The sequence below is a fragment of the Scatophagus argus genome, chromosome 17 (assembly GCF_020382885.2).
Source record: "Scatophagus argus isolate fScaArg1 chromosome 17, fScaArg1.pri, whole genome shotgun sequence".
NCBI classification, from domain to species: domain Eukaryota; kingdom Metazoa; phylum Chordata; class Actinopteri; family Scatophagidae; genus Scatophagus; species Scatophagus argus.
In genome coordinates, this window is record NC_058509.1 from 2,518,484 (window position 1) to 2,530,562 (window position 12,079).

A 12,079-nucleotide genomic window follows, 5' to 3' on the forward strand; every position below is an offset into this window, starting at 1 on the left:
GACTCCATCTGACTAACACATGCACTCTGTGTGTTTATATAGCTGTGTATTAATGTGTGTGTGTGTGTGTGTGTGTGTGTGTGTGTGTGTTAAAAAAAGGACAAAGTGACTGTGGTTGTGTTAGAAAAAGAGAAGCTCACAGACAGGAAGACACAGACAGACACACATGACACAAGAAAGAAAGAGGAAGGGTCTGTGTGTGTGTGAAAAACCTCTTGAAGTAGCACTGACACACACACACACACACACACACACACAGGGCTTATGAAGCTGAGTTCTGCCTCTGACAACTGAGATTCAAGCAGCTGACTTCAGAGTTGTGTTCAGTTCAACATCTGCAGGTAAGAAATGTGGACATTTTCAGAATTTCACGCTTTAGTGTTTTTTGCTTGTTTTCTCTCGTATTTCATCCTTGTGCCTTAAAATGTCGCAGCAGTCCTGTGGTTTGGATAAACGCAGTTATTTTTCGATGAACCAGTAAGCGCTAATCATCTGTCATCTGTGTAGCTGCATGTTCATCGTGTAGTGATCAGCCGCTTGGCAGTGAAGTCATGAGGAGCTTTGACTTACCAGCCGACATTCAGCCCAGTTTTTTACATGGACGCATTAAAACCACACTCTGCAGGATTTTCTTGACAAACGATGTGAAAAAAGTACAAATACAAGAACAATCCCTCTCTGCTGAACCTCGGCCTGTGTTTTCTGATCTTCTCGTTGGTTTTCTGTGTTGGAGTTGAGTGTTGAGTCTGGGGATCAGTGGACGGTCGAGTCGTTTTGGGTTGGTGGAACCGCCTGGAAATGACACTCAGCAATCAAATAACTTTCTTTCCACATCCTGCACAGTACGCCTGGTTAATGTGTTCTGACCTGGAACAGGACTGGTTCGACTCGGTCTGCTCTTTCTGTCAGCACAAAGACTGAAGCTGCTGTTGTTTTGGACCGTTTTACTGAAATTCTGATACTGAAATTTCATCAGGTCATTGAAATCATAATTTTGTAGATTTTTTTTCAACGTGAACCAATTTTCCTTATTTTTTTCACTCTTTGTTGTCTTGTTGCCAAATGGTGACAAAGTTGACCTGCTTTCAGATTTTCAGTTATTGTAGCTTTAAACCCCCTTCGTTCCTACTGCAGTGCAGTTTCCTGTGCGAGGTTTGACCAATCGGTCACACCGCGGTTGCTGTGGTTGCAGAAGCGGGAGCTAAAACTGCTCTTGAATGAAGCGTTATCCCTTCTGTGGTATTTAGATGAGCATCCCCCAGACGTTCATCTGATGGAAAATTAACCCCTCTGGTCGCTTTTATGTAAAAGTCAAGTTGGCACAAGTCTGAATCGACCTTTTGACTTGTCAAAACAGGAAAACCACAGGTAGAACTAACAACATTAGTGACGGCCGCATACCATTTAGGACAGCCAGTGTAGGTGGCCACATTAATAAAATGGACTAATAAAACATCCTGTCACATCAATTCAACAATCACACACAAAGTTTTAACCGACTTATTTGAAAAAGTATTCAACATACAGTTATTTTACACAGTGGATTGTTATAATGAACTTTTTGTTGCATTCTCTGTTCACTTTCACCTCTGAATAAATGGTTTGGACAGAATATGTCAGACATCTGTCTCAGGAATAAAGCTGCTGGTGAGTAAAATGTTTCCGAACCAGCAGGAGTGATGATACACAAACTGAGTCGAGCTCACTCACAGCTTACAGAAAGTTCATCTGCAGCTAATCGAAGGTAAAGGAAATGACAGCTGAGTCAGATGACCTTCTTGGAGAATTCAAGCTTGTGGTTGAATGTTCAGTTCTCTGCGGTGTGAAAGCAAAGGGTTTGCATTTCAATACCAACAAAGTTTTGAATAAAAATATGCAGTAGGAAGGTTTTTAGGTGGACCTGCTTTAGGCCACAGCACCAAACCAAACCAATTTTTCTGTTTAAACTGGTATGCTAAAAAGGTTTTGAGGCCAACGTGCATCTGGCTGAGCCGTGAGATCATATCAAGCTGCATAATGATGATTTTGATAATAATAATTCTACACTTTTTCAAAGTTTTACTTGTAACGGTGTATATTATATTCTGTACTTTTACTTAAAGTTGCTCTGTAGTGCTTTCTCTTTGCATGCATGTGTGTTTTTCTGCAAAACCAGTTTATTTCCTTTGCTGATGAAACCAAACATAACTGATTACACAACAACATGATGACAACAAGTGGTCAAAATGTTCTTGTTTCCTTCAGCTCTGTTATGTGTTATTTATTTGCTCTTATGTGGGAGGCTTATTTTGTTAGACATATCATCATTTTATTTCATATGTCACATAATTTCTATATTCTTTTGGTCACATGATTTCTTGGGCTCATTAGAGCTGCCTTTAATGACCTCAGCTGCTATGCCAGCAGGTGATGTTACATATTTTCTGTCTTCTTTTGAGGCTGAGGAAAGCTGCACAGTTTCTTTCTTCTTCATTTCCCTTTTTGAGGACAGCAGTCTTCCCTTTGCAGAAAACTTTTTGCTTTCTTTTTCTTGTTATCAAGCCTGGCTGTATTTACCAAGGTCACATTTATCTTTTGAAATATCACTTTTTCAGCCTCCCTGAACAGAGTCGATCTTTATCTCGTTTGGTCAACTCAAGCTTTCCTCTCTGCAACCGCTTCACTGCGTTAGTCTTGTGCACAACAGACTGATGTTTTCGTGTGAAATGTCCACATACATGTGTCACTAGATCTGATACATCTCGGGTCTGTGGCCGCTGATCTCGGTGTGAACTAAAATTCACTCTGTTGATCTGTTTTTCACGTCCACACAGTTCTATGCAGATGACACTCTCATTTACACACTCCACAGATAGAACAGGCAATGAATGAACTTCAGATTGCATTCCAGTCATTAAATTCTGCTGAGTTTAAAATTAGTTTTAAACGCTGAAAAAAACAACAAAGTTTATGGTCTATACTCAAAAGACATTTAGCATTTTAACTTCTGATGGTAAATCCATTGCAAGAGTGCCATCATTCAAGTATTTGGGTATATGCATAAATGACAAACTTTCAATTAGCCTAAATATTACTAACATAATTAGGAAAGTGAAAGGTTGTTTTTTTCTTCTTTTTCTTTGGAAAATAAATCATGTTTTACTTTCAGTTCCAAGAAAAATTTGTGGACATTACTCCTCTGCCAGTAACTGATGACATATATGCATGCAGCCACTTCCTTTTTGCAAAGCCTTGATTCAGTGTACCATGCAGCTTTATGTTCTATTACAAATGCGAAGTCTCTTTAGTTTCTATAATTTGGTTGGTTGGACATCACCGGCTATTCACAGACAACAGCATTGTTGTATTTCTATCTATAAAGCCATTCTGGGAAGTCTTTCAACATGCCTCTGCACCTTTCTCTGTACTAGCTTTGGGAGTTATGAACTACGCTTCTCCACATGATTGCTTTTTAACTTTTGACAAATTTGAGGAAAACAGCATTTTTGCACTATGCACCTTAGCCATGGAACAAACTGCAAAAAGATGTAAAATTAGATTTGTATCCCTTAACAAATTTAGGAGAATAGTAAGAAACATGTTGAAGGAGACATGTGATTGTCTTCTTTCAGTGCTACTTAAAATGGATGTTTTTGTTTTTGTTTTTGTTTTTGTTTTGTGGTGCTGGCATGTTAGGTGTGGCTGCTATCTTGGCATCCACACCTAAGTATTTCTTGTAAAAGAGATTTCAATCTCAATGGGACTTCCTGGTCGAATAAAGGCTTGAAAGCAGATGAAATAAAATGAGTTCTGTGCAGAAACGTCGGATGTGTCTTTCATCCTGGGGTAGGCTTCTTCTTTAGTTTGGTCAGTGTCCCCTTTGCTAACATGAAGGGGGCAGGAATTTAATTTTTATCTGTACTGGAGCCAACCACAAGTGGGCGATCCAGATGTTTTGGCTAAGAAACAGAACACCATAACATTGGGGCCAGGACTAGTACGAGCAATTTGTAATGTTTATGATTATGTTTGACTATTTTGGACCGTAGCTTGCAGTTTGTTTTTTTTATATACTTTTAGAGAAACATGAATAACTACCTTGCAAATTTCAGTAAATAAATTCACTCTTGGCCACAGAAACAACACTTGACAAGGCAATTTCACCTTATTTGAACATATCAATAATAATAATAACACTGCATACTTTAATGAAAACAAAACACTGCATAACATAAGTCATGCAGTCAAACTGATATTAATCTTTTGATCTATTGTCAGTCTCATTTAGATTGCCGGTTGCAGGAGTGAACATGAAATAACACACACACACACACACACACACACACACACACACTCAGTCAGACACTGAAGTGACTCAGCTTGGTACACCTGACTTGTCCACACACACATGCACACGTGTTCATTCATAATGTCTATTTTCATAGCATCATATGAACATTGAGGCTTGTGATCAGACACATTTACTCAAAGAGAGACTGAGACCCACTTTTGACTCTCTTATGTTGTTTTTCCTCTGATGTTGTTTTTTCCTTCATCTCAGCTGTCAGGCAGCCGAGTTTCGTTTTTAGTTTGTTCTTTTATTGGGACATCATGCTTCACTGAGACCACTTGGCTGCAGTGTTGTTCTGGAAGTAAAACAGGAAGTAATCCCTATTGACTGTAAACACATTATATTTGGCCTTGATTCACGTTATTCATGAAAAAAAACATTGCTTCTCTTTTGTTAATTTGTGCCTACTGGGGCCAAATGACTAAATTGTGCACACAAATAATCAAATATTTTGCCATTTTTAGGCTCTGCAGATATACCGTATTTTCCGCACTATAAGGCGCACCGGATTATAAGGCGCACCTTCAATGAATGGCCTATTTTAAAACTGTTTTCATATATAAGGCGCACCGCATTATAAGGCGCATAGGATAGAAGCTACAGCAGTGGTTCGGGTTGCGTTTTGCGTCCACTAGATGGAGCTGCGCTAAAGGGAATGTCAACAAAACAGTCAGATAAGTCAGTCAAACTTTATTAATAGAATACAAACCAGCGTTCTGACAACTCCGTTCACTCCCAAAATGAATAAACAGCTGTGTTATTATTTTTCCCGATGTAATGTCAGCGACGTAGTATTTTCGCGACACAGTTTATCTTTTAACAACAGCACGGTATAACAGGTAGTGCAACATTTTTATCACGTAGTGGACGGGAACTTTTCCTCGATTCAGTAAACACGTAAAAGAGTCTGATACCGTTACAGTAACTCAAACGTAAGTGCAATAACAATATAGTAACTCTCTATATAGTGCAAAGTAATAACAATATAACAACCCCGTTCACTCCCAAAATGAATAAACAGCTGTGTTATTTTTCCCGAGGTAATGTCAGCGGTGTAGTATTTTCGCAACACAGTTTATCTTTTAACAACAGCACGGTATAACAGGTAGTGCAACATTTTTATCACGTAGTGGACGGGAACTTTTCCTCGATTCAGTAAACACGTAAAAGAGTCTGATACCGTTACGGTAACTCAGACGTAAGTGCAATAACAATATAGTAACTCTCGAAATAGTGCAAAGCAATAACCATTTAACAATAACTCAATGTTGCTCAAACGTTACTGTCCATATTCACAATATGACCAACCTTGTTCAGTTATGAACACACAAAAGAAACACGTAAAGCTCACTTTATCAGTTCATTCCTCATCCACGAATCCCTCGAATTCTTCTTCTTCAGTGTCCGAATTGAACAGCTGGGCGAATACGGCATCCAACATGCCCGGCTCGTTAACGTCGTTAACGTCGTAAATTTCTCTCAGCCACTCACTCATCTCTTCTTCGTCCATCCATCCCTTCGAGTTAGCCTTGATAATGATGCCGGCTGGAAAGTCTTTTGGCAAGGTCTTCCTCTTGAAAATAACCATGGGTGGTAGTTTCTGGCCATTAGCCTGGCAAGCGAGAACTACAGTGAAGGACGACTTCTCATTCCCTGTGGTGCGAACATTCACCGTACTGCTCTCGTTTTATCCACAGTGCGCTTAAATCTGTTACTTCGGCCACGCCCCCTGACTACGGTAGCCACGATTGACCAATATTGATCCATAGATAAGGCGCATCGGATTATAAGGCGCACTGTCGGCTTTTGAGAAAATTTAAGGCTTTTAGGTGCGCCTTATAGTGCGGAAAATACGGTAAATAAAACTGCTCTCAAACTGTTTTCTTGCGATACACCAAAGTAAGCTGAGTAATGTTAGTTTTTATTGTTTTCTCTGTTTTTCAGCCACACAATGTCTTACAATAACTCGCTGCTTCCTCACAACCCCAAAAATGACCTGGCAACGACTATGGATGCCGATGCCATCATGGACAAAATCTCTATCGTCTTCTACACACTGACAGTTGTTCTCGGCATCACGGGGAACTCCGTGGTCATCTTTGTGGCCGGATTCAAGCTCAAGGTACAGTGAAGGAGTGAGGACTTTCATAGGACATTACTGAACAGCTATACAAACCATTGTGAACTTTACCTCTTCCTGAATAGGCCCATACATGTGATACACAAGGAAGGAGGTGAAGCCCACAAAAAGTTCGAACAAACTTTTTTTTTCTTTTTTATTAAAGTGATATTCAAAATGTAAAAATGGCGAAATATTTCTGTATTCTGGATACCAACCTCAGCAAGTCTAGTTTTGTAGACAGAAGGTACACTTTAGGGTCTGGACTGGCAAGCAAACCTTATTGTGAAAGGTGATAAGGTTTGTGTTAAGCGGCACATGACAAAGCGGTGGTATCTGAAGACCTGCGGCAAGACTACGTTTGAGCAGATATTTTGTAAGCTGTGGCACAAAAGTAAGCTAATAAAAGACAGCAATCTTGAAGCTCTTGAGATCTTATCAAAGCCACAGCTACTGCTTCACCATTCATGAGGCGTCCAAAGTTTGACAGATTATGAAGCTCAATAGGCTTTAAGAGAAATGATGGATGCACTTTTGGTTTTGTTTTCTTACTGTTTTAATTGTTCCTGTTTACGTGATGAGAGGGGAATGTTAAATACTAAAAATTCCCCTCGCATCTTTTTGTCTGTTTTGTTCCATTTCCTGTTCTGTCTGATCTCCTTTTCTTTTTCTGTTCTTGTCTATTTTCTCCTAAGCCAACGGTTACCAACGTGTGGCTGGTGAATCTGGCGATAGCGGACCTGATCTTCTGCTTCACACGAGTCTTTTCACTCACTAAGAAGTTCTTCTTCAACCACTGGCCCTTCGGCGTCTTCCTCTGCAAGTTCAACGGCTTCTTCAAATACGCCAACATGTTCTGCTCTGTGTTTCTGTTGGCTGTCATCAGTTTGGACCGGGTCCTCTGCGTCTGGCAGCCCGTCTTCACCAAGCGACGACGCACTATGCTGGCTGCGAGGGTGGTGGCGGCCTGCGTCTGGATCATTGCGATCATCTTCAGCTGCCCGTACTTTGTCTACCGCCAAGTCTACATAGGGAAGAACAACCTGACTAAGTGCTCTGTGGATGTGAAGGAGGCGGCACAGGGGGACAACAGCGCTAAACTGGCTCTCTACTCCATCCGCTTCCTGTGTGGTTTCATGCTGCCTTTCATGGTCATCCTCATCTGTTACATCCTGGCCGGGATTGGCATCCGACGAACCCGCTTCTCAGGGAAGACCCGACCCCTTCGCATATTAGCATCATTAGTCATTGCATTCTTCCTGTGCTGGGCGCCGTACCACTTCCTCCTACTGGTGAAGATGGTGGACAGTAAGAACGTTGTGGTAAAGTTCTGGCACCCCGTGGCGTCGGGCATTGCGTACTTTAACAGCTGCGTGAACCCGCTCTTGTACTTCTGCATGGGGCTGAACTTGAGGGGGCGGTTCAGGCAGAGTTTGGCGGAGGTGTACAGACGAGCTCTGGCAGACGACGGCGACGGACAGACGACCCAGTCCAATGATCGCTTGCCGGATGACAGCTCTGGGCACAGCACTGTTGTGGTGGCAGGGGGTCAGACAGCAGTGGATGTAGCTAAAGTCTGAGCCTCTCACAGAGTTTCACATATTTAAACCCACCAAAGTCACCGTGAAGTGGAAGTTAGTGTGTCTTTAGCTGTGTGAGATTTAGAGCAAATCCATCACATACCATGACTGGACAGCTCAAAACTGGGCAAATAGAGCGTTAAAGAACTGTAGAGAACTGTTAGCCTCCACCTTCACCTTCACCTTCATTCTCCGGTTTTGTTAAAAGAGAGGCGAACTGATATGAAAACACTCAGACATCATACAGACTATATTTGGTATACAACAAGAGGTAACAGAGCAGTCAACACAAACACACTATCCTAACAGTGTTTCCATGCCTGGCTTGCTTTGAACCGTTAAAACCAGGATCGCATCTCCTCAAAGTTGGGTTTGTTGGGGTCCATGTGAAGACAATAACAGATGCAGGACAAAAATTGCCACGAAAGGCTGATCTTGGTTTGTTAGCAATCAGACCGTGAAACGGCATGAAATCAAACAAACAAACTGCTGAATTGTATGATCACAGATGTGTGAGTTTGATGCCACTCGAAAAGCGAAACCTCACATAAATCCAACTGAAATCTGTTCGGGAAGAAATCTTATCACTGATCTGATCTGCTCTCACATTTGCTCTTTACTTGTTCCTTTAAGCACTGACAGAATCCTCCTTTTTAGCTTCGATCAATGCAAATATTATTTCATTGTCAGACTGTAAGTGGGGAAGAACAACAAAGTTTGCACATAAATTTGTGTTATGTATATACATAAAGAGTTCGTTGTAAATATCTGAGCTCATGAGGGACAGGAAGGACGAAGGGAAGTGAGACTATTAAAGGAAAGTCAGAAAGGACTTCAGTCACTGTTGTTCAGGGGTCACACCAACAGGAAGATGAATCAAGACTGCACAGTAACATTTTGAGTAATCTGCTGCTTGGTTTTATTTTCTAAAGTGCTCCTCAGAGTTTCGCCATCTGAGAGTGTGACTGTAACCGCAGCACAGAAGAGTTTTATGACTTTATAGGACACATGGAGATGGATTTTAAAACCTGATCTTGAAGCAGTACAGCAAACTTTCGTTGAAAAGAGAAAAGTTTTTATTTTGTTGAGGAAATCAGTTTGTTTCCAGCTCGTGTGACTGAACAGTTGTGGATTCTACTTAATACCCCAAGTTAATTGAACTTAACAATTTGGAGACTTAAAATAAATCATTCAACCTGAGTAAAATTATCTCTGATATTGAAGCAGCAGTTGAACTTATATTTTTAAGCTGAAACAGGCTCAGATTATTCATGGTGTAGCTTCTGCAGTAATTCAGCAGCATCACATTGAATATTATGGCTGTGAACTCACAGGGCTCTTGTAAATTTACACACAATATTGTAAAAACTGCTGTAAGACTGCAGAGAAACGTGAAACAAAAACAAGCAGAAAAATCTGCAGTCACCAATAAAAAACATGTTACGTTCAAAAGACTTTCATTTTCAAAAAGTTTTCAAAAAGTTGGCTTTCAATTTGGCACAACTGCTGCATCAGGGCTAACGATCAGACTTTTACTTTGCTGCTGGTTTTTGGTTTTTTCTCTTTTTGTTTTGCTGTGTTTGCTTGTTTTAACTTATTGTTTATTTTTTATCAGATCCTGTCAAGTGCTCTGGGCTGCATCCTTGCACGAAGGGTGCAATACAGATAAAGTTATTATTGTGGTTATTGTTATTATTATTGATTACATTGCTAATCTCTCTAGCATCTGATAATGTCTGCATCCAAGTTTTGGTTCTACTTCCTCTTCTGAAAAGTTGAGCCATGAGACGATAAAGACGGGAATAAAATAAAAAAGAAAAGAAAAGAGGATGTGACCTTTTTCTTTCTGTAAATGGACCAGTTGCCACATATTAAGAAATGACAATTCAAGAGAAGCGTGGCTGCGTTTGCTTAACATCTGCAAGTCGAGCGTCAGTGATCAGAAGGTCTGATGCTCACTGTGATCTCTGCATGTGATGACAGTTTCCATACACGACAATTCTCACCTTAAATAAACTAAATAAACTACAGACAGCCTGCACTGAAGCTGTGCAGGTCACTGAAATGCGATTTAACACCAGAATAATTCAGATTATCTTTCAAATGCGGCTTAACTGACGTGACTTTTGTAGTTTTTGTTTCCTGGTTGTAAAACACGTATCAAATTCAGAATCAGAATCAGAATTCCTTTATTAATCCCTGGAGGGAAATTCTTGTTTTTACAGACAATTGCACATGCAGTATTCCCGACCAAGAAAGGAGAAAAGTGCAGAGTATAAAAAAATAGGATAAACTTAATAAAGATAGGATAAACATCTGTCAGATGTTTGTTTTAAATTATGTTAACATGTGGAGAACAAAGTTTTCAATTCTAAACAATTCATAAATGCATATTATTATGTATAATATTTTTCCAATAATTATTTTATTCAGAATTAGCTTCAGATTTTTGTTGTGGGAATGTTAAAGGGAATTATTTGTGTGGGTTCAGGTTATGTAACACACTTACACTTTCAAAGACATGATTGATTCTGTCTCAACATATTGACCTTATATTAGATGTCATATTATAATTAGTTGATTAGAATTACTATCACATTCTGGAAAGGACTGACACTGAGGGGAATTTAAATACAGTCAAGACAAGATCCAAGTTCATCACAAAATGTTTTAATGACAACAAGGGATATAAACACATTAACATAACATGCAACAAACAGTAAAGCAGTAAAAAATAAATAAAAACCCTGAGATTTAAAGTGTAAAATCTGTCTCATCACTAGCAGGACTTGATTTAATGCCTGCCAGCTGATTTCATTCTCTGTAGCACACAAAGGACTGAAAGCACTTTCAAGTGTCACACATGACACACAGCGGTTTGTTTCAGTGTGTTTCGGTTCCTCTTTCACACCAGAGTCCTCCGGTCGCGGGTTCAGCCTAGCAGACGCTGGAACGTGAAGTCGTTGCTGTCGTCATCTTTGACCCACAAGGAATTCAGATGATTCAGATTAATTAATGACTGGCAACAAATCTTCCAGTCTAGCTAATTAGCAGGGTGGTGCTGTTGTTCTGATGCAGGTGTAAAAAAGCACCAGGGCCTGGTGAGTCTGGTGTGGTGTGTTTATTTTTAGATTTTACGTTTGTTAATAGATTGTCATGGTGAATAAATCAAACTAAACCAGACAGCACTGAGATCAGTCCAAAACCCTCCTGGGTCACGCTATGAGACTCTAAGGAGCACTCAGAGTCAGTGATGAGTGATGAAGGTGTGCAAAATTAAAAATGGACAACAAGAACCTAAAATCTGGTCTTCAGTCCAGAACAGGACAGAACTTAAAGGGAAGCTCACGCATCGCTTGGCAAAAAGTATTGACAGCAGTAGCAGAAGCAGTAGAAATGCCAGCAGAAGTCATAGCAGCACAGCAGTAGTGATACTGCAGTAACTGATCCTGTTTTTGTTTGTGAGACTCGCACTCACAAGATACAAGAACAGAAAAACATTTCATAGTTTCCTTTTTTGTAGGTTTTCATGTTGAAGTGAAAAAGCTAATAAAATATCAAAGTCAAAAATTTTTGTTTTTGTTTTACCTAAAACAAGAATTCTGATCCTATTCTTTTAAACTGAAGGAAAACTTGCTCTTTTTCTGTTTTTTCTGAAAGACCATCTCACTGAGACTGTGTGCTGAATCAGTGGCTCACCACAACCACAAGATGGCGTTGGTGAACATCAGTCCATTTGGCTTAGAGGGAGTAAGTGTGCAGGTGATTATCGTAGCGCGTGATGCCTTCGCTGTCCCTCTGTGTGTTTAAGAGCCGAACCAGAGCGGGTGCCTCTTTTCACGTGTTTACATACAAAGGCCTGGCTCGCAGATCCAGTTCATCCCGAAGGTGTCGGATGGGGTTGAGGTCAGGACTCTGTGTGGGCCAGTCAAGTCCTTCCACCTTCCGTGACCTGTGAGAATTCTGGGACTTTGTCGCCCATCATCTTCTGTCTAATTTCAACATATAAGCTCATGAGGTGTCAGCTACCTGTGACGCATATCATAAATC

General features: G+C 40.3%; 1 protein-coding gene across 1 annotated transcript; it reads left to right on the top strand.

Annotated features, from left to right (window-relative positions):
• The first annotated feature begins 224 nt into the window (after positions 1 to 224).
• LOC124074983 (C3a anaphylatoxin chemotactic receptor-like) lies at positions 225 to 10,189 on the top strand. The gene is made up of 3 exons (XM_046418360.1): positions 225 to 341; positions 6,275 to 6,452; positions 7,145 to 10,189. The coding sequence occupies exons 2-3, from the start codon at positions 6,282 to 6,284 to the stop codon at positions 8,027 to 8,029; spliced, it is 1,056 nt and encodes a 351-aa protein (XP_046274316.1). The 5' UTR covers positions 225 to 341; positions 6,275 to 6,281; the 3' UTR covers positions 8,030 to 10,189.
• The last annotated feature ends 1,890 nt before the right edge of the window (positions 10,190 to 12,079 follow it).